This window comes from Ochotona princeps, chromosome 18 (assembly GCF_030435755.1).
Source record: "Ochotona princeps isolate mOchPri1 chromosome 18, mOchPri1.hap1, whole genome shotgun sequence".
NCBI classification, from domain to species: domain Eukaryota; kingdom Metazoa; phylum Chordata; class Mammalia; order Lagomorpha; family Ochotonidae; genus Ochotona; species Ochotona princeps.
The window spans coordinates 3,971,935-3,995,370 of record NC_080849.1 but is presented as its reverse complement, the minus strand read 5'-3'; the positions used below and the strand labels follow the sequence as shown (position 1 = coordinate 3,995,370).

The following is a 23,436-nucleotide window of genomic DNA, read 5'->3' as shown; positions in this document are numbered from 1 at the left end:
CATCCAGACTTTCAGCTAGGAGCTAGAACTAGACAAGTTGGAGACCGTGGAGAACTGCCTAAGTGGAACACACAGCACCGTCAGTGAGACAAAGCATGGTGCATTCGGCACACGGTGCATCCGGAGATGAGATGCTGAGTAAGAATAAAATCAAGAGTCTGTATGTCCTGTTATAGATCATTTATTCTGGACAAAAGGGTAAGTCATTAAAGAGGATCATTATACCACTATGATGATCAAATGCAATCATAAGGGATTCCATTCTGGTAGACACACATTAAGCGAGGAGCAGTTCTGAGAAACGGGTAAACATATTTATTCTAGTGAACCATGTAAGAAATCAGAAAAGTCTGATGTAAGTGTTGAAACAGGAAGATGAAGCAAATAACCCCCGAAAGTAACTAGGAAGCTTATGGTGCATGTGACCTCTAAGTGGAAAGAGTGATGGACAACTCCACAAATTACTGCTTGGCAAACCTACCACTCCCATTCTGAAAAAAGACAGAAAATACATTTTTCAGCAAGGAAAACTGATATTATTTAACTCAAGGAAGAAAAGTCACGTGTAAATGAACACAGGAAAGGGCTGAAATCAAAGGGATGAGAAGATAATACTTGAAGAATATTCTTCCATATGCCTGCACTTTGGCTCATATTTGGAAGAAAAATATGAGTCATGATTATTTCCTTAGAAATCTCACAGTTTAGAGGGAGAAAAATAAGTAAACAAGTCATTACAACACAATGTGAGATCAAAAAGGAGAGGGGGTGTGTGTGCCCATGCATTATGCCGAGTGTTAGTAAAGAGAGAAGGGAGATAGAAAACATAATGATTAAGGGGAAAACAATTAGGGAATAACTGATAGAAAGCAGGCAGGGTGTTCTCAAGCCAATCATCTCAGACTCTGTCCATCAGTGCCTCGCACATGCTGCATCTTGTCCTCTCCTGTTTCTAAGTGGGTTGAGCAGCTTAGAACCTTTGGGCAACTCACAGACCACTTACCTGGTGCACAATGCTCCTTCCTTGTCAGCCCACCCTGCTCATTCTTCTGCATGACTGACTCTCATCAAGCTATCATCCTCAAATCAAACTCCTTTTTTATATTCTTGTCTCATGTGATGAGTCAGTTCCCAATAGAACATCCTCTTTAAAATATTCTAGTTTTCTTCTCCATGCAACTTCTCTCCTTTAATTGTAAATAAGTAATGCTTGGGGAACTGCACTGTGGTAGCTTCCTATATGGGGTCCTGTTCCTGTTCTGGCTGCTCCACTTCCATTAAACTCCCTGACAATGTGCCTGGGGAGGCAAGCAGCATGGCCCAAACACTTGGTGCCAGAACACAGACGTGGGAGAACTGAAAAAAAGCTCTCTCTCTCTCTCTCCTCCTCTCCCTCCTCTCTCTCTCTCTCTGTCTCTCTCTCTCTCTCTCTCTGTATGTGTGTGTGTGTGTGTGTCCTTTTCTCTCTATAAGTCTGTCTTACAAATAAATATTTTCAAAAATTAAAGCTTTAAGCATGAATTGTGTGCGTTCATTTGGCATCATGAATTAATTAGTCACTTGGGACATCTGCATTCCACATTGGAGAGTTCGAGCTCAGTCCCAGCTGTGCTTCTGGTTCTGGCTCCCTGCTGATGTGCACATTAAGAGGCAGCAGGTGCTGACCCAGGAACCTGTGTCTTCAGCTCAGATTGAGGGACTAATGTTGATTTTCATGCTCCTGGCTTCTACCTGGACGAACTCTAGTTCTTGTGGGCAATCTGGGATATGAATCAGCAAATGGAATATGCTTTTTGTGTGTGTCTCTGCAGTTCAAATCAAATAAAAATTACAAACATAAAATTAATAAAACAAAAGTAAAAGGTGAATGCTTATTCATAACTGTATGTCAAAGATGTTTAAGGCTAAGTTGCAATTCTCTAGATTGTCACATGTTCACATTATATTTATGAAAGTATAAATGAATAGCAATACCTATTTAATTAATAAATGAATAAACGAGTGAGTCGTGAAAGCCATTTCAAAGAAGAGGAATACTGCACACATGCAAATTTAAATCCCACAAGTGGAGGACTTGTACGGGAGGGTTGTGGAGGGAGGATGGGTGGACAGAAAGCCAAAGACAACCAAGGATCGATGGAAGTGAAATGAGAAAGTGAGCCAAACTGCTGAGCAGCTTCAGGGGACTGGGACTACTAGAGCTGTGTTCTATAGAACTCCGACTTCATTCTGTCAGGAAAGCAGACATGTATTTGTATGAAAAAAGAAGGCCGTTGTGTCTGGTCCAGTGAGGCATCCCAAGAGCCAGGGCAGGCGTGATGGCAGCAGCAGTTCAGAGGAGAAAAGGCGTGCAAGAACTTTGAGGATGGGGCTCATCAGGACTGTTACTGAAAGGAGGTAACACAAAATAGGAAAGCCAAATATGCTTTCCTTACTTTTTTGACTTGAGAAGCAGCATGTGGACTTAGGTAATTTTCCAATGGATGATATATATACTTAAGGAGTTCATGTTTGTACATTATGAATGTGATTTATACATGTGGGAGAGATCTTAGTCAATAGTTTTAAATGTAGAATTAATTCCCACAGGCTATGCAGTGAGATAAACAGACCATCAAGTGACCTGTATGTATGCAAAAACAAACCTGTATGTAGCATTAGCACGGTAGATTTTGAACCACAATATTGTTGTTTTTCCTTACTGCAAAGTGGTCTATGCATAAACTTGATTTTCTATGTTAATTCTCATGGCAGAAAAGTCAAGAACAAATGTTAGGACCATACAGCACAAGATTGGAAGTCTTCTGCTATAATTTGTAAAATGAGCAATTCTAGATGATCAAAGTTTAATGATGCGTCTAAGCTTTTATTGTCTTATTTCTGATAGAGAAATAGAGTTATTTACAAAACTAATTTACAGAATTTATCTCTGTGTGCTTCAAAGAGGAATAATCTTGCCATATTCCAACTGTAGCTTTTGACTGAAGGAGAATTTTCTTTTTAATTCTAAAAAACACCTTGTTATCGTCATGGGAGGGAAAGCAAGGTGGAAATTATTATGCTCTTAAAAATGCATATCCAAAATACGTGAGATTTGTTCCCTTCATATAAATAAAAGACCAGAAAGGTTCCCTGTAATGCACATGCGTTGTTTAGCAACCAGTTACAGCACATCTTATTAAAAGAATTAAAAAGCTCCTTCCCTTTCCCACCTACAGGCATGTCTGTTACTTACTAGGCTAAAACGTTCATCCGCAGCAAATCTCCGTTTGGAGAAGAGATGAAAAGGAGCACGTTTTGTATATCTGGGTGATAATATTGGTAGTTACCTCTTGATTTGAATACTCACTAAGTGTGAGGTATTTACATCATGATTCTCATCCAAGGCATACAGTCATGTATGACTCTGAGCTCCTCTCCGTGACTCACATTAAAGGAACTCTGGTGACACTACCAGGTCTTATCTCCCCTAAAGACAGGCTGAGTCTTTCACGATGATTTCGAAAGTGACCCCTTGTCCTACAAGAAACTCCTCCGCCCATGGCTCATCTATACACATTCTGCTTTCATTTACTGCTCTGCTCAGCCATGCTGCCGACACCCTTAGACTCAATCCGGGCTCCAGCCTAGGAAATTCTTCATGTTAGAAGCAGACACCGTGCATTTTGATCGCATGCTTCTGAACTTGCAAGTGAAGAATGCCCCTGCTAAAACTCCTGCTACACTGTCCTAATGGGTACAGGAAGGTTCTTAATTTGCCTCCTGCAGGAATCTATATTCCGTGGAAAGGATTTCTTAAATCATTTTAAGCCAACCAGGAAAAAATTCTGCTAAAGAAAGTCTTTGGCATTTTCAGTTTTCTGTTTAGTACAAAGCTGTAGGACTCCAAGCAGCAGCATAACCAGCTGTGCTGCAGGTGAGCACGTCCAGCCGCTGTATCTAGAATTTAGGTTAGCTCTTTCACCTAATTTTCTCTGCTGCTGTATTCATAATTATGCTCGAGTGTTCGGAGTTAGTTCGGAGATTAAACAAAGTCAACCATAAAGCACCTGCTTCAGTCTTCCTGCTGTTGTACTAAGCACTCACAGCCACCAGATCTTTAGCAAATGTAAATGTATGTTACTTTCATGTCAAAAGAAAATAAGATAATTGACCAACATGATCTTACTGTAGAGTTACTGTTAGGAAGTTCAACTGAACACAGTGTGAACGGAGGAACCTGAGACCTTTCTCTCAATGTTAATACAAATGGTGGAGACTCAGAGCGAGAAGAATGTGTTAGAACTTAGCACTTCCAGTTATTAGCTAAATCAACAGGTGCAAGCCATTTAAGATCCCAAATTCAAATGACTCACTTATCTATAAGAGAGGGGCACAAAAATGGTATAATTTTGTTTTGAAAAGTTAAGTGATCTGGTTCTAAAACATGCTTTCATGCAGTAGCAACTGATTCTACAATGTTAGAATGTTAGGGCTACCAGAGAATGAATGAAATCAAGTTCTACACCCACCCCACTTTTTTTTGTTTGTTTGTTTATTAACAAATGTAGGCCTGGATGTACAAAGAGCTTTCCTGAGGTCACCTGGTCCTCAGTCCAGGGACCATCCAAGGTTTGTGTTACGTAAATGCTTGAAGGTGAGATGACTTTGCCGAGAATGCCTTTAAATGCCCAATGCTTCCGTTTTTTGTTTTGTTACAGAAAAGTACAGGCTCTCCCTGAGGTACACCGTAAACATAACTACAGCAGTGTGAGCCACATGAAAGAAAGAGGAGGAGAAAGGAAAACATATCCTGTGGCTCAAATGTGGGAGTTTATTTCAGGAAAGTTTTTGTTTTTAGTCCTCGTGTTTACCCTGACTATCCTGCTTGGCTCCTACTCCTGACAAACAAAGCCAGACTGGAAGGTACTCAGTGAACAGGAAGTTCATGAACATGGGCATGGTGGGAGTTCATGGATTAGCAATGTCCAGGCTTTTCAAAGGTGTTTCTCCCTCAAAGCTCACCCCACTGCAAAGAAGTATAAGAAATAGAAAATTATCACTACTTTTGGGTCATCATAAAGAAATGCTAATAAAATAAAATGCTACATTTTCTGATTCAATCAATATGTGAAGCATATGTGTTCAAATATCTCCCTGTATCCCAGACATTTTAAAATTATTCTGCATTAATCAAAAGCAAAATAAAGCTAACAAAATAGATTGCCATTGCTGTTGAATACATTTCTGCTTAGGTAAAATTTGTCATCAGCAAGGATTGGATTATAGGACCATTCTCCAAGGAAAATCTAGCACAAAGAAATATCTGCAAGACAGAACCACCAACAAGGACCAAAATAGACCTGGGGATGGAAGAGGGTAGCCACAGCAGCTGGAGGTAGCAAGCATCATGTCAGAGGACTTGGAAGAATGACTACAACTTTGCTCCAGGTTGCCCTCTCTTCTTCCTTCTTGGTCCAGCAACAACCAGTCACTGCTGAGACCAAGAAGCTGTGGTCCTACCAGACAGCTAATCAGAGCAAACGGGACAAGAAAAGCACTCCGTATCTCAAGCATCCCTCTGCAGATACACAAGCAATAAGGAAACAATTATGAAGTGTGGTATATAAAGATCCCAGAAAATGCCAGGCACCTGAAGGCATTTTCCACAAATCTGCGTTACATAACCCAACATGAAACTCAAACAAATTCTAAAATATTAACACCAAGACAGATAAAAGAGCATCGTTGAAATGATTTTTAGATGTAATCATTATTTCAAATATAAGATTGCAGCATTTAAGTGTAAAGTATATCTAAATATCTAAAGTTAGATAAATAAAAGATTATAGTAACTTGACTTTTAAAGTAACATAAATGTAAAATAAGGTAAATGTCCTATAAATAGTGCTTTTTTCAAGGAATTCAACCTGCATGATAGTATTTATAATCACCAAATTATTGTAGAAAAGTATATAAATATTCATTAGAAAATATGAATAGCTCAGCAAATAGCCCAGTAATCCAGCTAGGCTTAGGTTCTATTTGTGACGAGTCCATGGGAGATGGAAAAAATGGATATATTAGGAGGGAAGTGAATCCAAGCTGGTGGACAGACCAAAAGAAACTAAGTCAGAGAAAGACCCATACTGCCAAGAGAGGGAAAAGATAATCAAACCAAATATTTCAAAAATTTGATTTAAGAATTTTAAAATTAAAATTAAAATGTGTACTTTTAGAGAAATTGTCATTGTGGGCCAATGATTTTTTATTATGAGCATTATGTGTGTGTGTCATGAATGAATTGATTCCTGAGAGTACTCCATAAACAAAGACGAGAGTAACACACAAAGGCTGTGTTTTCAGAGTTAATTGTGTGTATTTGATTTAACTTTTTTACAAACGTATCACACAGTTGTCACACACACACACACACACACACACACACACACACACACACACACTGGATATATAAGAATTACAGGGCAAAAAGGCTATATGCTTTCATTCATTTCTTGGTAGTATCCTAACCACAGTACACCTTACTAGAAAGCAAGTACCATTTACTTCCCAATCTGTGTTCTTTCAGCCACCACCCAAGTCTGAAGTCCCAGCTTCAGCTTGGAGTTTGCACCTGCTGAGCTGATGTCCTTCCTGGGCTCTGTCCTATGCTTCCTACACCTGCCACCAACAAGGAAGCCAAGGACTGCAGCACTTTGATATTCACAGCTAAGCTAAGAAATAAGATCTTGAGTTCTTTGTGGAGTTAATGTGGAGTTAGAGCTTACTCAACTTCTGTTCTACTTGATAATACAATTCAACAAAATGTGTACAGAGAAGCTCATTAGAGGGAGAAAGGATATTTGCATCTACCTTGTAACTTTTCTGAAAGGCTAGCGTTGTTTCACAAATGATTATTTTTTAATGTACATTGGTATGTATGGTATGTTTCTGGAAAACATAAAAAATGAAAAAAATTGTTCAATTATTATTTTGTTATTTAAATTGCTATTCACTTTTTTCCATCTATATTTAGATTGAATGAGTCATTTTTCTATGGGAAGCATATATTATACCTGGAAAATAAGAATTATTAACACCAAATTTTGAAATTGATTCATAAGAAATCTTGTTTTAAGCAGGGACATTACTAACACTGATGAGTAATGATGACTTCTATGATGGTAATGATGATGATGATGGAAGCAATAGCATGATTATGATTGTCAAAAAGCCAAAGGAAATTTTGCTTAAATAATGATAGAAGGACAAATAGTTCCCTTTTAAGAAAGATGTTAGAGCTCAATGAAAAGATAAAGAGTAGCATAACTGAAAAAAAAAAATCCAAACTTCACCAACAGGAGTGCAGTAGATAAGAGATTGTAGTGTATTTGAGGAGTTATTCCCAAAGCAAAACTGCCTTTTTCTATTGGCTGTGGGACACATTATCTAAAAACATCAGTTCCATGTTCAAATCTCAGTTTGGTTAGATAGAGGAGCATAAGTTCATCTTACGTCATTAAATGTCACTGAAATATTTTAAGACATTAAAAAAAATAAATTTCCAGCAAGAATGGTGATAATGTAATATCTTACAAATAGACTATAAAAATGAGAAATGTAAGCAAAGTACTTGTAAAATACCTGGAATGTAGTAGGAATTCAATAATTCTTTATTTTTATTAGGATACCCCTTTTATAATGAGATTTTTATCATATAGGAATCATAGCCTAATTACATTATTATTGCATTAGAATTAATTCTCAATGATTGTATTTACTTTATCAGGTCTTATTCTACTGGAAAATGTTGTGCATAAACTTAGAATACAGTATTCCATCTGATAAAACCAAAAATTGTTATAGGAAATTGTTATTTGGTAAATATACAGGATTCTTTATATTTTCCTTCTTAATCCATATTATCTTGCCACTAGAGTTTGGATATGAAATTGATGTGACTTCTAAGAGAATCACGCAACATTTAATCAGTACATATTGGCCGAATGACATGGAAATAAATGACCAGAAAAGGTGTCTCTCCTCATTTGTCTCTCCTTTTTGCAAGCTGGTCAAAATATGTTTGTTTAATTCTTAGAGGACAGCTGAAAGCATACTGGTAACAGAAGTCCTAGGGTATTTTCAAAGTCACTGTAGGCAATCTTAACAGAGAGCATGAGAAAAGCCAAAGTCCTGAGCCATATCCTCATAGAGGGTCAAGTCCCTCAGGATGCACTGAGTTCCTGAACCCGTGATCCTGGGACTAATCCTTTCCACAATTCAGGAGAAACCTGTACGTAGGCGAAGCTCAAAGCACGGATAGAAAATGATTCTTCCCTTCCCTTACAAAGTGAAGTACAACAGTAGAATCCACCCACTCCCAAACACAATGATTTGCCAACCACTAACTTGATAAAATTGTTGGTTAGGAAAGAAGTCAACACTGAATGACATAAAATTTGAAAACCTAACAATTGTATGTTCTACTTGGCTTGGGCAAGACAATAATATTCTAATTTAGTACCTGGATATTTTAATTCGTTGGATTTTTGCATCCAGTTCTTCACCTTCCCCAGCCACTCTTCATTAGATCAGATCTAATTTGCTAGTAATAGCACAAAGAAAACATATACAAAGGTATTTCTAATAATATCTATAAAGATAGTTCAGTTGTACATCTATTTTACCATCTCTAAAAGTAAACATGACATTCTGTTCTCAAATTCTCCAATGTAATTCAGAACATAACTAATCAGCAAATCATTAAAGATAATAATCTCACTCATAATTACTTCTCTTTCACAACATGCATCCTTATTTTGCCATTAAGTGCAACTGAATTCATTTTTTTCTTCACTATATTGCTACAGACATACCCCTAAATTTTTTTCTTGTGAGTGCTTGCCTGAATTATTTGAATTGTTTCAGTTGGTTCTGCGTTTTACTCAAGCCACTAGCCACATGCTTATAAATCGCCCACTTATAATAGGGTCTACAATATGGCTATAAAATGTAAAATATTAATGTATTTCCCACTTTTCTTGTGATTATACGATATCCAGGAGACTTACAGAATGCTCTATTGTTTGAATCAAAGTTACTGGAGTCTTATCTCAATTTCTCTCCTTTCAAAGCCAGAAATGGCCTTGACTACCAAATACACACTGGCATGTTACTGAATCTTATACAAGGAATTTCATTCATTTTACCTTCTTTGTTAATTAACACCATCCCTTCCCATATTCATACATTGACTCACTTTGGTATCATTCAAATACATTTCATCAAGCAACAGTTGTTGCTGAATACTGACAAAACTCTGAGAATCCAAACAATTCTTTCAAGGAACTTTGTGTGAAAGGAGGAACAGATGCCTTTACTGTGTACTCTTCAGAAGGATATGATGGAAATTCAAGGAGTGGGTCCGCTGGAACAACCAAAGGGTCTGTGGATGTAGCAGGAGCTGTGTCATCAAGATGCGCAGCTTGCCACATCAAGGGAGGCTCTCGCTTCTCCAGGTGCACGTGACATTGCTAGGGCAAGCACCGTATGGGAGAGAAATTCTTACTTATAGAAACACATTGCAAAGTTCTCAAGGTACTCAAAGGAAGATGCTGCGTCTCTGCATCTCAACATGTAGTACAGGATCTAAAGCAGCTGCAGCTTTCCAAGCCTTTGCTGTGAAGTACATCTAGGAGGTAACAAAAGAGAGGTCTGGAGGTGCTCTCCAGAGAGCACAGGTGGCAAATATCAGGAAACAAGGTCATATGGTGGCAACATCTGCAGTGATGTGTGTCAGGTGGGCCCTTGCGTGTGATGTGAGGCTGCTGCCTACAGTGGTACAAGTGCCTAAGCAGCAGTCTGAACACAATCTTCTCATTGTAACCTCTACTTGACTCTTATTAATATACTATCACACATAAACATGTAGTATCTATCTGTGATAGATGTATTCAGTATGTCATAAATGTGCATCAAACTGCCTATTTAGTTCTTCTTCATAAAATATAATATATAGGTAAAATATCTAGATGGTATTTTATACTTTGTTATTTTATAAATGTTTGAGCCATTTTAACTGATACATACATTATGATATGATGTGTAAATATTTAATATATATGCAATATAGATATAATTGGTATACTATTAAGCATGTGTTTAAAATGTAATTTTAAATGTATATAAATACACGCTCATATTATAATATGCATGAGTGCACACAAAGATGGAAAGCTGAATAACTACCGATAGTCAACAGCAAGGATTTTAAATACTCTCAACTATTCTCAAACTTGGAATTGAAGTGAACATCACCCAGCACAATTTGAGATAAAAAATCATTTTTTAGTTTACATAAATATTAAATTGTGACATCAAATCACTAGTAATTATTTTTCCGTGAGCAAACATTGTAAGCAGGCCCATGTTCGAGCTTAACTAGAAATTGTGTACTACTCATAAAAAGAATAAATAACCTACCAAAAATGAAAACGACGCATCCACTTATATTTCTATGACCATTTCACCTAAGATTAACAGGAAGTTGGGCTGTACGGTGTGCCACTTCACAGTCTGGGATGCATCACCTCAATTGCTGTTAGGATAAGAGATGATTTTAAACCCAAGGCAGTGAAGTGTCTGGCACAATGAATATAAATGAAGGCAGTCACATTTGAACAGGAAGCCAAGTAGCCAGCTTACTCACATAATTACCACAATTCTGTATGGAAGACTTACAAATAGTTCTGAAATAAATGCTATCTAGATTCTATTTTCTACAAAATGTGGGAGCAATCCATAAACATAGACATGAGGCTGGCAGCATCCACAGGTGAGGTGCAGAAGCAGATGTGAGAGACGCGGGCGGAGCGCTGCAGGGTCAGGGAGAGAGGCGTGCAGCCCCTGCCCCCCCGGTGGGAGAGAGCAAAGAACCATGTGAGCAGAAGGGCTAGGATTTCCCAGCCACCAAGCAGTTGTAAACAGAAAAGCAGCATGGTTGCATTACAGCTTAAACAACTTTTTCTTCAATTGGAATTGAGATAAAAGTATTATCTGGAGGCGATTATTAAAATCGAGTAGCGGGAACATACAGAGATGCTAAAAAATAATTTTTGCAAGAGTCAACCAGTTATTTACAACAGCAGATTTCATTTGTATGCCCAGGGAAGCTATATGTCAGATGTGACCTATCATTGCCATGGCAACCCTCAACTGTGCTCTTTACTTAACCACCGCAACCATTGACCATGCCATTTGGTTTAAGCACCAAACCTGCCAAGGGATGGGCCACTCCTTTTCTGCAACAGCACAGATTCGAGAATGTCTTAAGGTAGTACTGACTTCTGTATCAGACTCCCTAAACTGCATTCCTCTCAGACTCTCCTAGGGCTTTGAAATGTTAATTCCTGAAGTAAAGTTCCTTGGGAATAGAACAGTCTTCTCATTTTGGTTATGAGCAATAGAGAATAGAATAGAAGTGACATATCTATGGCTAATATCTCCTCTTGCTTTAAAAAGTCAACTGCACAGTTCTGTGCGCACTTGCCAGGGTGATTGTGAATAGCCCGGGCGATATGGTAATCACGCTGTAATTGTGGGGATCGTCTCGATGAAGTGAGGTGTCTGAGAGTGGGTGGGAGAGGAAAATGGCATCAATACACTGGAGCAGAATTTCAAGCAAGTCAGCGCAGCTGTGGCGTGGTGGGAAGTTGGCCAAGAGAATGAGCAGCCCAGACAGCACAGCTCCTCTGAAGCAAAGGCCTCAGGCAGACAGACCATGAAGAGGCAGAGGCTGCAGCCTTGCCAGGTTCCGCCAGCCGTCCCTGCCGCACACAAATACCAGCACCTCACACACATCTTTGCAAAGTGCTGTAAATTATTTTGTTGGGATTTAGTCAGACGGATCCATAAGGATGATGTTCATGTAAAATCAAATGACATAAAAGACAAGGATCCTATGCACACAGGTGATTAGTTTGTGTGTAAGAAAATCCAGTTCCAGGGACTGTACACCCTTCCTGCATTCAAAGCCAAGTTATTTTCAAAGTTTGCGCAGGTGGCTCCTAAGTATTAAGTTCTTCATCCCACTGGTAAATTCTTACATCATTTACTTCCCAAAATAGTGCCTATTTTAAACATGCATTTGCATGTTGTATCAGTTTTCTTTTGTTCCTATAACAAGTTTCTACAAATTTAAGGGCTTTAAGCAATACAAAGATATTCTTGCAGTTTCACAGCTCAGAAGTGTACAATGTTTCTCTTTGAATTAAAATCCAGATGTTAGCAGAGTCATGCACTTTTCTGGAGGCTATACGAGAGAATCTCCCCTTTGTATATCCAGGCTTCAAGCACCTGCTAACAATCACAGACCCTTGTGTCTCTGAACCTGCTGATGTTCACCTGCTACTTCTCACACTGTGTGATTCTGACCCTCAGCTGTCTGCCTACCCAAAATCTAAAAATCTTTATGATTGCATTGGTCTCTCCTACATAGTCCAAGATGCTCTCCCCTTTTATAATGTATATTAATTCAGTTACATAAATATGAAAGCAAGGGAGAGGGATATATGTTGCTTCTCATTCATCCAACTCCCCCAAACACTAGTGTTGAGCCAGACTGAAGTCAGGAACCAGGAACTCCATCTGGTTCTCCCACATGGAAGACAGTGACGCAAGCACTTAAACTGACATCTGCTATCTCCCAGGTGCATTTGGCAGGAAACTGGCTAGGGAGCTTGGAGGCACGACCCAACCATAGGTACTCAAACAGAAATGTGGCCGTGCCAGGCAGCAGCGTTAACCAGGTCCCACAATGTTTGTGCCTGCTTACTTTGGCATCTCTCCTGATTAACAGCCTTAAATCCAGCCCCAACAACACTACTTCCCCTTGCCCTTCAAAGTAGCATCTCCACAGCTTCCGCACATAGGATCCAGGCATCATTGCATATAGTCACTCTTCCTACCACAGCCCCACCTCTGGCTGCAAAAATCCACACCATGCCTCATGAAAACTACATTTGCCTCATGTTAAGCAGCCTGAAAGTCTCAACTCACTGGAGTATCAAATCAAACGTTCTACATCTCAGCATTTAAATATCCTAAACCAGGTCTGGAAAAAAGTTCCATATAGAATACACTCTAAGACATAGTCTTTCTCCACCTATTAATTTATACAATTCAAGAAAAGCACATTGCCTTCTCTAAAACACAATGATGGGCTAGGCTGAGGATAGCATTTACAGATGTTACTGTACAAAAAAGATGAAAAGTGGAGGGAAATTGACTTTACAATCCACCTGAAAAATCCCACTTGGTTTCATGGTTTGGGGATTATCTTGTGTGTTCATTGTTGTTGTTCTACCTTCCAGGCTCAAAGCTCCACCTCCTGGAATCCATGGTCTGTGCTCATAAACGATAGCATGCAATGACAGCTGAGTTGTTACGTTCCTGCTTGTATTTATTGAAGGAAGGTGTCAGAGCAACTTCTTCCATTTTGTCCCCTCTTTCCACTGTAGCTCAAGATGGCACTATTTCTGCTCATGTAACATTCAGGAATGACATGTGTCTCCTGGGTACATCAGGACATTCGCTCCACGTGTCAAGAGTTTTCTCTAAAGTCTTCCCTAGATAACCCCACTCCTTCAATCCACTAAAAGAGCCTTTATAGTGAGGCTGAATGCTCTGATTTTTTTTTAACCTTGATGGGAGATTAACAGAGGCTGCCAGACCTTCTGTTTAGGATGCTTCTTTTCAATCTGTTACAGAAAGCCCCGAAATTGTCAGTGAACTTAAATATCCGAGTTCATTCATCGCTGGAAAGTTCTTCTTCCACATGACTCCAGGAATATGAATTTACTAGATTTTCAGGCACAATACGACAAGGATTCCCTCTCGTTCAGTTTTCAAATACGTGTCCTTCATGTTGTAAACATTCTCAACATCCAGAATTTTAACCTTCATATTTCTATAACTAGTCCATTAAGTTGATTCAGACATGTTTTAAGATATGTGCATTTTCTCTACCATAATCCCCACTCATTTTTCAAAACTCTTACAGGTTTCCCTAAACTTCCTACCTCCAAAATGATTTCCTCATTAAACAGTGTAACGATGACATGTAAATCTGCATGTATAGTGGGAAATTGCATGAAGTTTTGAAACATTTGATACATTACACATAATGTAATGTCCAATCCTTAAATGTTATTTCTTATGGTGGATGAACATAACTTTCCACTCTTTCCTACAGCAGTCCACAAGTTTTAGGGACTAAAAGCTACTTAATTTTTCATTGTTGCTGAAACAAGCCACCACATGGTCACCAGCTTCCCGCAGCACAAACACACCACTGATTGTTCTGGCGATCAGAAGACTACATGAGCATCACTGGTTCTGAATCTGGCTGGTTCCTTTCGGAGGCTCAAGGCGAGTTGATTCTTCACTATATTTGCCTCCTAGAAACCACCCACAGTCTAGAAACTGCCTCTTCCTCAAGCTTTAAATCCAGCAACAGTAGCTGAAGTCTGGTAACCCTGAGATGTTTTGCCTCCTCTTCCACCCCTGATGGCCGCTGCTGCTGATGGCGGGCTCTGAAGGTAACCCAGAATAATGTCCTCATAGCAGAGTTAGCTCATCAACAGCCTTAATAAAATATCTTTCTTAGATGTACTTTTTCCATGTAATACAACAGATGGAAACTCTCCAGGAATTATGACACAGACATCTATGTCATGGAGGAATCATGTAACTATTACACATGGTTGGTCTTCTAGGATACTATAAACTCACGGTACAGGATTTTAGGATCTTGTACCAACGTGTACTTCTGGAGTGTTAGTGAAGTGTATCCTTAAATATTTGTTGAGGAAAGTAAATCAGTCAATACAATCACATGGGACTCGAAGTCGCCAGTGTCTGTACTTTAAGGAGAGTAACGAGATAAACAGAAGTGCTTCTAATGGTGTACGAATCTTAATGTAGACGACTTTTGTGAATGAGACAAATGACACAGTGAATTGCTTTCCTGATAATTCCTTGATTTAGTTTCCATACATTTAAATTAATTATCCAATAAAATATATGGTCTTGATGTATTATCATTTTAAGTTTTGCCAGGCAAGACTGACAACATTTTATCAAGAATCTTTCTATCTTTATTTATGTGTTAAGCTGCTTTATAATTTTACTTTGTATGTTGCTTTTATCATTTCTGGTATTTGAGGTATAATAATAAAATATGTGAAAAATAATTAATTAATTAATTAATTATCCAGACATTGTTATGAAATGTTTAAAAGAATAGAAATTCTAGATAATAGTGCTATCATTTTTGCAAAATATGAAGGATGCTTATGATTTGAAAAGTATATTTTTTGCAAATGTAATGACAGGATAGATGTCCATCAAAAGTATCAACATAAGCAGATGCTACCAAAATAGGAGGAAGCCTGGTAACTAGAGACACACAGAAACATAAGAGCTAAAAAGAGACAAAGTATGTGGACTTTTTCCTTATTTTATTTTTGCCAAGTTTCTTATGCATTTCTTACAAGGAAAATTTAAGCTAAGGACAGATGCGGGTCATCCGACAGGAAGAGGTGACCTGATGACTGACTCAAGTCTGCCCTTCACTACCCCATAACTAGATCTGCACCAGGGTGTCTGGCGGTGTACAGGCTAAGTCCAGCTGTCTCTGAACCGAGGGTCCCTGCTGTGTACACCTGTTGCAGCAGCCTGGGACAGAGGATTGGTGGGTGAAGAGCAAGTTGAAGAGAAGCATCAGGGAAAAGGAATCATTGCGCTAGATCTAAGAGAAACAGATTAAAAATTTCTCAAGTGGTTGACTTGTGAGCTACATTTTTTCAACTAAGGAGATGATTATCTACACAGAAGACAATGTCAGTAATATCAGATATTTAAGAATGAATAGGGCCCGGCGGCGTGGCCTAGCAGCTAAAGTCCTCGCCTTGAAAGCCCCGGAATCCCATATGGGCGCCGGTTCTAATCCCAGCAGCTCCACTTCCCATCCAGCTCCCTGCTTGTGGCCTGGGAAAGCAGTCGAGGACGGTCCAAAGCTTTGGGACCCTGCACCCGTGTGGGAGACCCGAAAGAGGTTCCTGGTTCCCAGCTTCGGATCGGCGCAGCACCGGCCTGTTGCAGCTCACTTGGGGAGTGAAACATCGGATGGAAGATCTTCCTCTCTGTCTCTCCTCCTCTCTGTATATTCGGCTTTCCAATAACAATAAATCTTTAAAGAAAAAAAAAAGAATGAATAAATCATAAACTTGAGACTAAGCTGGGCTGAGAAAGGTAGAGGAAAGAAAAAGCCATAGTGTGTTGGTTACTGGTATCTAAAAGATTTTTAAGACAAATGGAGCAAGTGATTTTTAAATTCATATACTGGTTAGCAGTAATATCTTGATGATACAGTGTTATTCTTTGATTTAAAAAATTCAATATAACTACAAGAAGGTTGAAATATGTGATATAAGTAATGCCAGAGTCTCAGTGCTTCATGGCAGGTGGAACAACCCAGTGGTTCCATTCCTGATCAGTACCAGACAGCAGCTGCTCTGAACTCATTAACCCAAGCAACTTACTTTCTCCAGACCTCCAGCTTTTTTGTCTCTAAAATTAGAAGGCTAAGTGAAATGAACCCTCAGGTCTTCTTTCTATCTGCAGAAAATAAGGCAGAAATGCATCATGGTTGCTCTGAGTGGTCCAATCATGTATTTACCATATTGCCAATATGCACTCCAGCAATTAGCCACTGAACAGACACATCTAAACACGAGGCCCTGCCTCTTCAAGAAGCATGATGAAGAAGGTATTCTTTTTGTATAGGAAACTTCTTAAAAATCTTCCTTCTTTGTAAATCTTTCAATATTCTCTGCACAGATGGGAGCTAATCCTGGAAATTTTCTCTCCTACTCTCAACTTCTCTCCTGAACACCCACCTAAACAAAACAGCACATTCATCTGTATTTCTCAGTCCTCCTCATGAGCCCTCTATTGCACAGATCAGATCAACCATGTCTTGGGCTGAGAGAATCGGAGGAAGGGCACCTTTCATAATTAATTCTGTTGCTTCTCTGAATCACAAGTTTTAATTTCATTCTTCAAAAAATATACCTCAAGAAGAAAACTGATTTCAATGCTTAAATTTTCCCTTTGACAATCTTTGCCAGGACTAAAGTAAAATATTTTGAGGTGATGATGTAAATATAATAAAAAAGATAGCACATACTGACCTAAAACTATTTAAACTTTCATTGTTACATGAAGAACAAGTAATGAAGGTCCATCTTTAAGCAACCTTAATCAAACCATCTAATCTATTAAAAAATAGAAAGAAATAATCCGTTGTATTTGTTGGCAGAATGTAACACAATTCCAATGATCTAGTTAACAAACTTTAGAAACTTCAACAAGAGTTAATACCTGGAATGCGCTTACTTTGCTGATAAAACAAGAAAAATAGAAGGCATAGGGTTAACAGTGATACAGCATGAAAGTCGTGATGACGTTCTGTTCAAGCACTATGTGTCATTAGCTATGCAGAGGGGCATTTTTAAAACACTCAGTCCAAACCACAACAGTGCAATGGACTCTTGCCAGTGTTTTGGAGTCAATCAGCATGGAGTATGAGGCGAGATGGGCTGAACTCAGCGGACAGGCCTTAAAGACAGCGTCTCAGAGGAAAACTCCCCCGCAAGCATCAGGATTGCAAGTTTCTATACGTTCCAGCAAACCACTCACTTCCATGCCAGAGCATAACACAGCTTCATTGGTTTGGTTCCTTGAGGCATGTTCTCTCAGGTTAAGTCCTCTCTGCTAAGCTGTGGTCACCTTTGTGTCAAAACTAGCACAGGAGGGCATGTCATCAAAAGTGACAGATTCTGTGAAGTTGCCATTGCACAGTTACCCATATCTCTCTCTGGTAGAACGTAAAGAACAAGGCTCACCAAAGAGACTGAAATGGCACCTTCCCAGGAGGGAGGGCCTGGGTGCTGCTCTTCTCGTAGGGATGAGCACGTCACTGGAGCAGCACACTGCCCGGTGCAGTCACGCCTCCCCCTGCCTTAATACCATTTACCGCTAAAGGAATCTGAGCAACTCTCTGCTCTCATGTGCTCAAAAGGCATTGCTAGTTGGAGTGCAAAAAATGTGGCCTATCATGAAATAATGTCCCTTCTTCAGACACTCAAAACTACCAACATCATTGCTTTCCTTATCATTGTTGATCCTAAATTGTTAATTTTGCCAAATAATATCAAACTGACAGCATTATTTTTTAAAAATCAAAGCATTCATTATGAAAACTGAATCAGCTTATACACATTTTCCATCTAGTTCCCTAAAATCTTCCTCATTTCTCTCCTCCACACTTGAAGGAATCAGTGCCCTGAGCATGGCATATATTATTCCAGTATTTTCAGGAACTTATATCACTAAATATATCCTGTTTATTCAATTGTCTCCAATAAATTCTGCTTGACTATTTTTTAAAAAATGAAGTTACTTCTAAGGGAGAAAACAACATATTGAAATTCTAATGAGCATTTGAAATGTTTGGTATGTTTTGATGTTTTATGTGTTAAATCATCCTCAAGTTTTAATGAACTGATGGCAAGTACCCCCGAGGTGGCCTCAGAAGACAGCAAGCAGGTGTGGCCCATGGGCCACCCACCAGCGTTCTGGACTTCACCCTTCTGCAGACCTCAGCATGGAACCAGCTGATTTCTACCACAATCTCACAATCCTTGTCATGCATGACACATGATAACCCTAGATGATCCGTCATGGCACCATGGGCTTGGGTAATGACATGGCGTCCAAAAAAATAATCACCAGTGAACTGCAAAGTGAGGAATCACCAAATGTGCCTGGAGAGTTGGGAGGGTCTGCTCCAAGGCTGCTTCTGCGGCGTCTGCTTTACTTCTTCCTTCCTACCCTTCCTGCACACACGACCTCCAGGTCCCTTGCGTGTGTGTCATTGGGAAGGAATGCGTGTAGCCACCAGGAACAGCAGAAGCCAAGGGTTATAAAGCTAGCTTATCAAAAGATAAGTTGAAAGAAATTCAGAGCCTCAGATATTGACAAGTACCAACAATGCTGGAGTCGAGTTGATACATTTTGGTGTTTTGATCGACCATGAAGGAAGCTGGAGATGAGGGGATTTCTAACCCATGGCATTTGCTTGGTTAGACATAAATTACCACCAGGCCCAAGAGTCCAGGTTATGTAGGGGAAATTTGAAATCCCGTTGCTCAAGGATGTGGTCTGTGCACATTAAATAATGAGATTTACTATTTGGACACCATACTCACTGTGCTATTTTCAAATCATAATCCAGACTTTTTTAGACACAAATTTTGGCTTTATAATTCCAAGGATTCTTATTGAAAATACATATGTGTTTGCAAGTGCATATTATGCTCAAGTGTCTATAACATGTATATGCATGTATGCATGCGTGTGGTTTATATATATGTACATAATAATGAATAACTGATGGGTCCTCAAAAACTTCCTTGAGGTAACTATATCATGCATTCCCTTGGTTGAGCTTGGCAGATGTAGTTTGTCCTTAAGAGCTATAAAAAACCTTAATGTGCTGATACCAACATCAACTTCCTGAAACTCTACAATGGGTATTCACAATCTGGACCATGGTCAATTCTTAAAAATTAAAATGACCGGGCCCAGCAAAATAGCCCAGTGGCTAAAGTCCTCGCCTTGCATGGGCTGGGATCTCATATGTGCTGTTCCACGTTCCATCCAGCTCCCTGCTTGTGGCCCGGCAAAGCAATAGAGGACAACCCAAAGCCTTGGGACCCTGCAAGTGTGTGGGATACCCAGAAGATGCTCCTGGCTCCTGGGTTTTGATCAGCTCAGCTCTGATTATTGTGGCCACTTGGGGAGTGAACCTGCAAGCAGGAGATCTTTCTCCAAGTTTCCTCTGTGTATATGAATTTCTGCTGGAAATAAAAAAAATCTTTAAAAATTAAAAGAACCATTTATTCTTTTGCCACTCTTTCTGTGTCAACTTATTATATGATTGCCATCAGAAATAGCTAAAACCTCACTTGAAAGTTTGGGCCTAACAAGAAAAAGTAACACAGTATATCTATTAACATTTACACATTAGCCTTTCCTAAAGAAAATAGGAGATAAAACTTTAAAAATAATCCAGGACATTTTCTGTTGTCCCAGCCTGCTTAGTTTGTAGAGAATACATGATCAGGTTATGAGAAAATATAATAGCTACCAACGTTTGAGAACTTAGAAGTCCTTACACTTCATAAATATAAATTGATCCATCCATCCTTCGTACAACTGCATGAGACTGTCATTACTGTCCTGATTTTGTGCTTCAAATAAGCAAGAGACAAAGTAGTAAGGACTATCCCCAACAATTGCAAGCCATGCAATTAGAAGCCAGATCAGGCAACGTGCAGCTGCACTGGAATCTAGCTCTGAGGTAGGCTGGAGAGCAAGACCTCACCTCCATCATGCATCCCTCTGCATGCCCTGGTGACTTTGGCAACGTTTTATACCTTGAATCATGAACCTGAGTTGAAGAATGTCGCCAGGCATCACTTGACGCATACTGTCCAACCAACTTTAAACCAGAATAGCAAAAAGCCCACTGGCTACAGAATCTGGAACTCTTGTAGACAGATCACTCATAACTCTCTGTACATTATGAACTTCAGTACCTAGTTGCCCCCTCAGCTGCCTCTTTACACACCAAGATGTATAGTGCTGTTCTGCTCACACTCCCACCTGGGAGCTCACAGTGTCAGGCAAGCCTCCATGAGCCTGTTGTTTTCTCCTAGCCAAGTGGAAGTTTTCCTTTAGGCTGTACTAGAGTTTATCTGGGAGATGAACTTAACTGATCATTATCTCATCTTAATTTCATGGAGTCAGTTCAAATTCCTTTTGGGTGCAGTTCTTCCAAGCAATGCTTTTCAGATGACAATGAGGAACGCTCTAAAGAAAGTGGGAGTGAAGAACACTGCCCAGGAAATAAAGCACCATTTTAAACCCGCTATACAACACAACCACCATACATCCTTATCTCAAAAACCAGGGAACAGGTAGTTATGTTGATAAAGTCTATGAGCTGACAATCTATTCTTCATGAAGTCACAGCTTTAAATCCTAGACGTTATACTCATGATCACCAAACTCAGAATACAAATACAACTTACACAAGCCTAAGGAATGCCATGAGCAAGCCTCAGACCAGGTTCCATACACAATAATCAGTCAAGGAAACCGGAATGCATCTCCCTTTACAACCTACGGCCAGCAATCATGGCTCTTTGAAGCCCATCAAATGAGTTAAATCATGGCATATGAAACATGTATGCTTTCAGTAAGGTACAAATATTTGCAAAACAGAGTTCAAATCACAACCCTCTGTGAAATGAACATGTTTCTAATCCTTAAGGTCAGAACATATGATAGAGTTGGTTTTTGATGCAATATACACTGTAATGTGATAATAAAAGTCATGATTAATTATATATTCACTGCAAAATTTCAGTTCTATGATCAATGCAGTCCACTTTTGCAAAACGGAACAGAAACTTCAGCAGATTTTGCAGATATTCCAAATTCCCTTATTACCCATTGCATCGTATATAAAAAAAGTGAAAACTTCAAAAACATAGAGCCACAGATAGCATGCATTATAAAACTCAAATCATTTCTTCTGTTTAAAAATCACTTCCTCTATCTCAAGTGATGAGCATGGTGCTCTTATAATTTAAAGTGTGGTAAGCAGTTTTACTGTAATGCATAATAACTCTTCATAGAGTGAGATGGTCACCACCACAGATTGTTTTTAATATTAGCAGGTTAAAAGAAAATCGACAGCGATTACATAATCTTATAATTGCACAAATTGTCTGCCAGACTTTCAATGAAAATTTGGCTCCTACAGGTCTCAATTTTCTTTTCATCAAAAACTCTTACGAATTTACATTCTGGAGGATATTGGACTGCCTTAAATAGAATCTATTTGCTCTAAAAATCATAATTTTCAAACAAATCAGCTCTTTGTTCAGTTGTGCATAGACTTGGATGGATACATTTTACTGGGATCCATGTAGAATTACGCTTCTTCTTGCAGATCGTTTCTCAAATTACGCATGTCAGCACAACAGAGGTCCATTTAATTAATTGTGTTGTTGGTGATCATTTAAAATTCCTGAGTCACTATGCTTTTCCTATAGTATAGGAGAAGTTTCAAGAAAATTTTATTTTCCTTTCAGAATTTATGAAGTGAAAATAGAGAACATTGTAGGTTTAGTTTTAAATAGAACTGAAAACTTCTTTGAGAAATTATAATGTTGAATTACAAAAGGTTTTGCACTATGAACACAGAAATTAAAGAGATAAAAAGATGGTTTTTTAAAAAACCTCCACTTACCAGGTGTGAAATTGTATCGAGCTGAAAATCCCATAGATTCCAGCTCTCCATCCGCAAAAAATTTAATCCATAGAAATCGTCCACTGGATTTTATTACAGGTGGATTTTGTTGTCCACAGAAACGTCCAATTATCGGAGAAAAGCCAAACGGTCCATCTCGAACTTCAATATGATCAAATTTGCACTCCCAAGACGGCTCAATAGAGTATTTCTCATCAAAGTAAAGTTCAATGCACTGTCTTGGAGAAGCTGTCAAAAGGAAAGATCACAGTTATGAGGCCTTTTGTAAATCCTGAGGTTATTTTTTTTCTATTATGTTGCTTATAGATGTATCTTCTATCAATCTTTACAAAATATTTGCCAGATAATGAAGATGAAATATGTAATTTTTAGTATTCTGAAGATAATATTTTTACTGAAATTCCTAAATGATAGTTTTAAAAGTGAAAATATTACTCAATATATTATTCTGCTATAACTTAATCTAATATTTAACCCAAATTGTTCTCTTTTGCAGCATTTTCTCAAGTTCTCAAGTTTAAGGCAAGAAACCACTTGAAAATTATTCAGTACAGTTATACAACCATTCAAGTAGATTGGGTGCAATATTTTGATTAGACTCAAATGCATATACAAATGTAGAAACACAAAAATCTGATCACTCTAAGATTACATTCTTCAAAGGCTTTCTAACAGCTACCAACAATGAGCAGTGTACTCAACACACAGCATCTTCTAGAATAGTCTACTTCCAGGATCTTGTCACCTCATGTCACACCAAAGACTCCCTGTTTTCTAAGACATTATGTTCTTTCAAGTGTTTGTGTAGTTCACTGCTCTCATGAACAGCTGCAATTTAACTCCTGCATCTCTAGGAAAATGTCTCTTAAAGTAAGCCTCCTTCTTACATCTACCCATAAGAGACCAGACTCACATCTCATAAATCATATCTCCATAAATGTTTTTACAGCTCTCGAACAAGGCTAAATTTTGTCTTGTGAATGCATTACTAC

At 38.8% G+C, this 23,436-nt stretch overlaps 1 protein-coding gene across 2 annotated transcripts in view; it reads right to left on the bottom strand.

Annotated features, from left to right (window-relative positions):
- Nucleotides 1-23,436, bottom strand: part of NETO1 (neuropilin and tolloid like 1) — a 97,626-nt gene that overhangs the window by 63,962 nt on the left and 10,228 nt on the right. The window contains exons 4-5 of one of the 2 annotated variants that reach the window (XM_058677023.1): nucleotides 22,424-22,672; nucleotides 22,092-22,220 (exon numbers count right to left, since the gene is read on the bottom strand). In XM_058677023.1, coding sequence (XP_058533006.1) covers nucleotides 22,210-22,220; nucleotides 22,424-22,672 — 260 coding nt within the window. In that variant the 3' untranslated portion in view covers nucleotides 22,092-22,209. Of the gene's footprint in view, nucleotides 1-22,091; nucleotides 22,221-22,423; nucleotides 22,673-23,436 lie in introns of those variants that run through there. The other variant, XM_004579434.4, reaches the window with a different exon arrangement.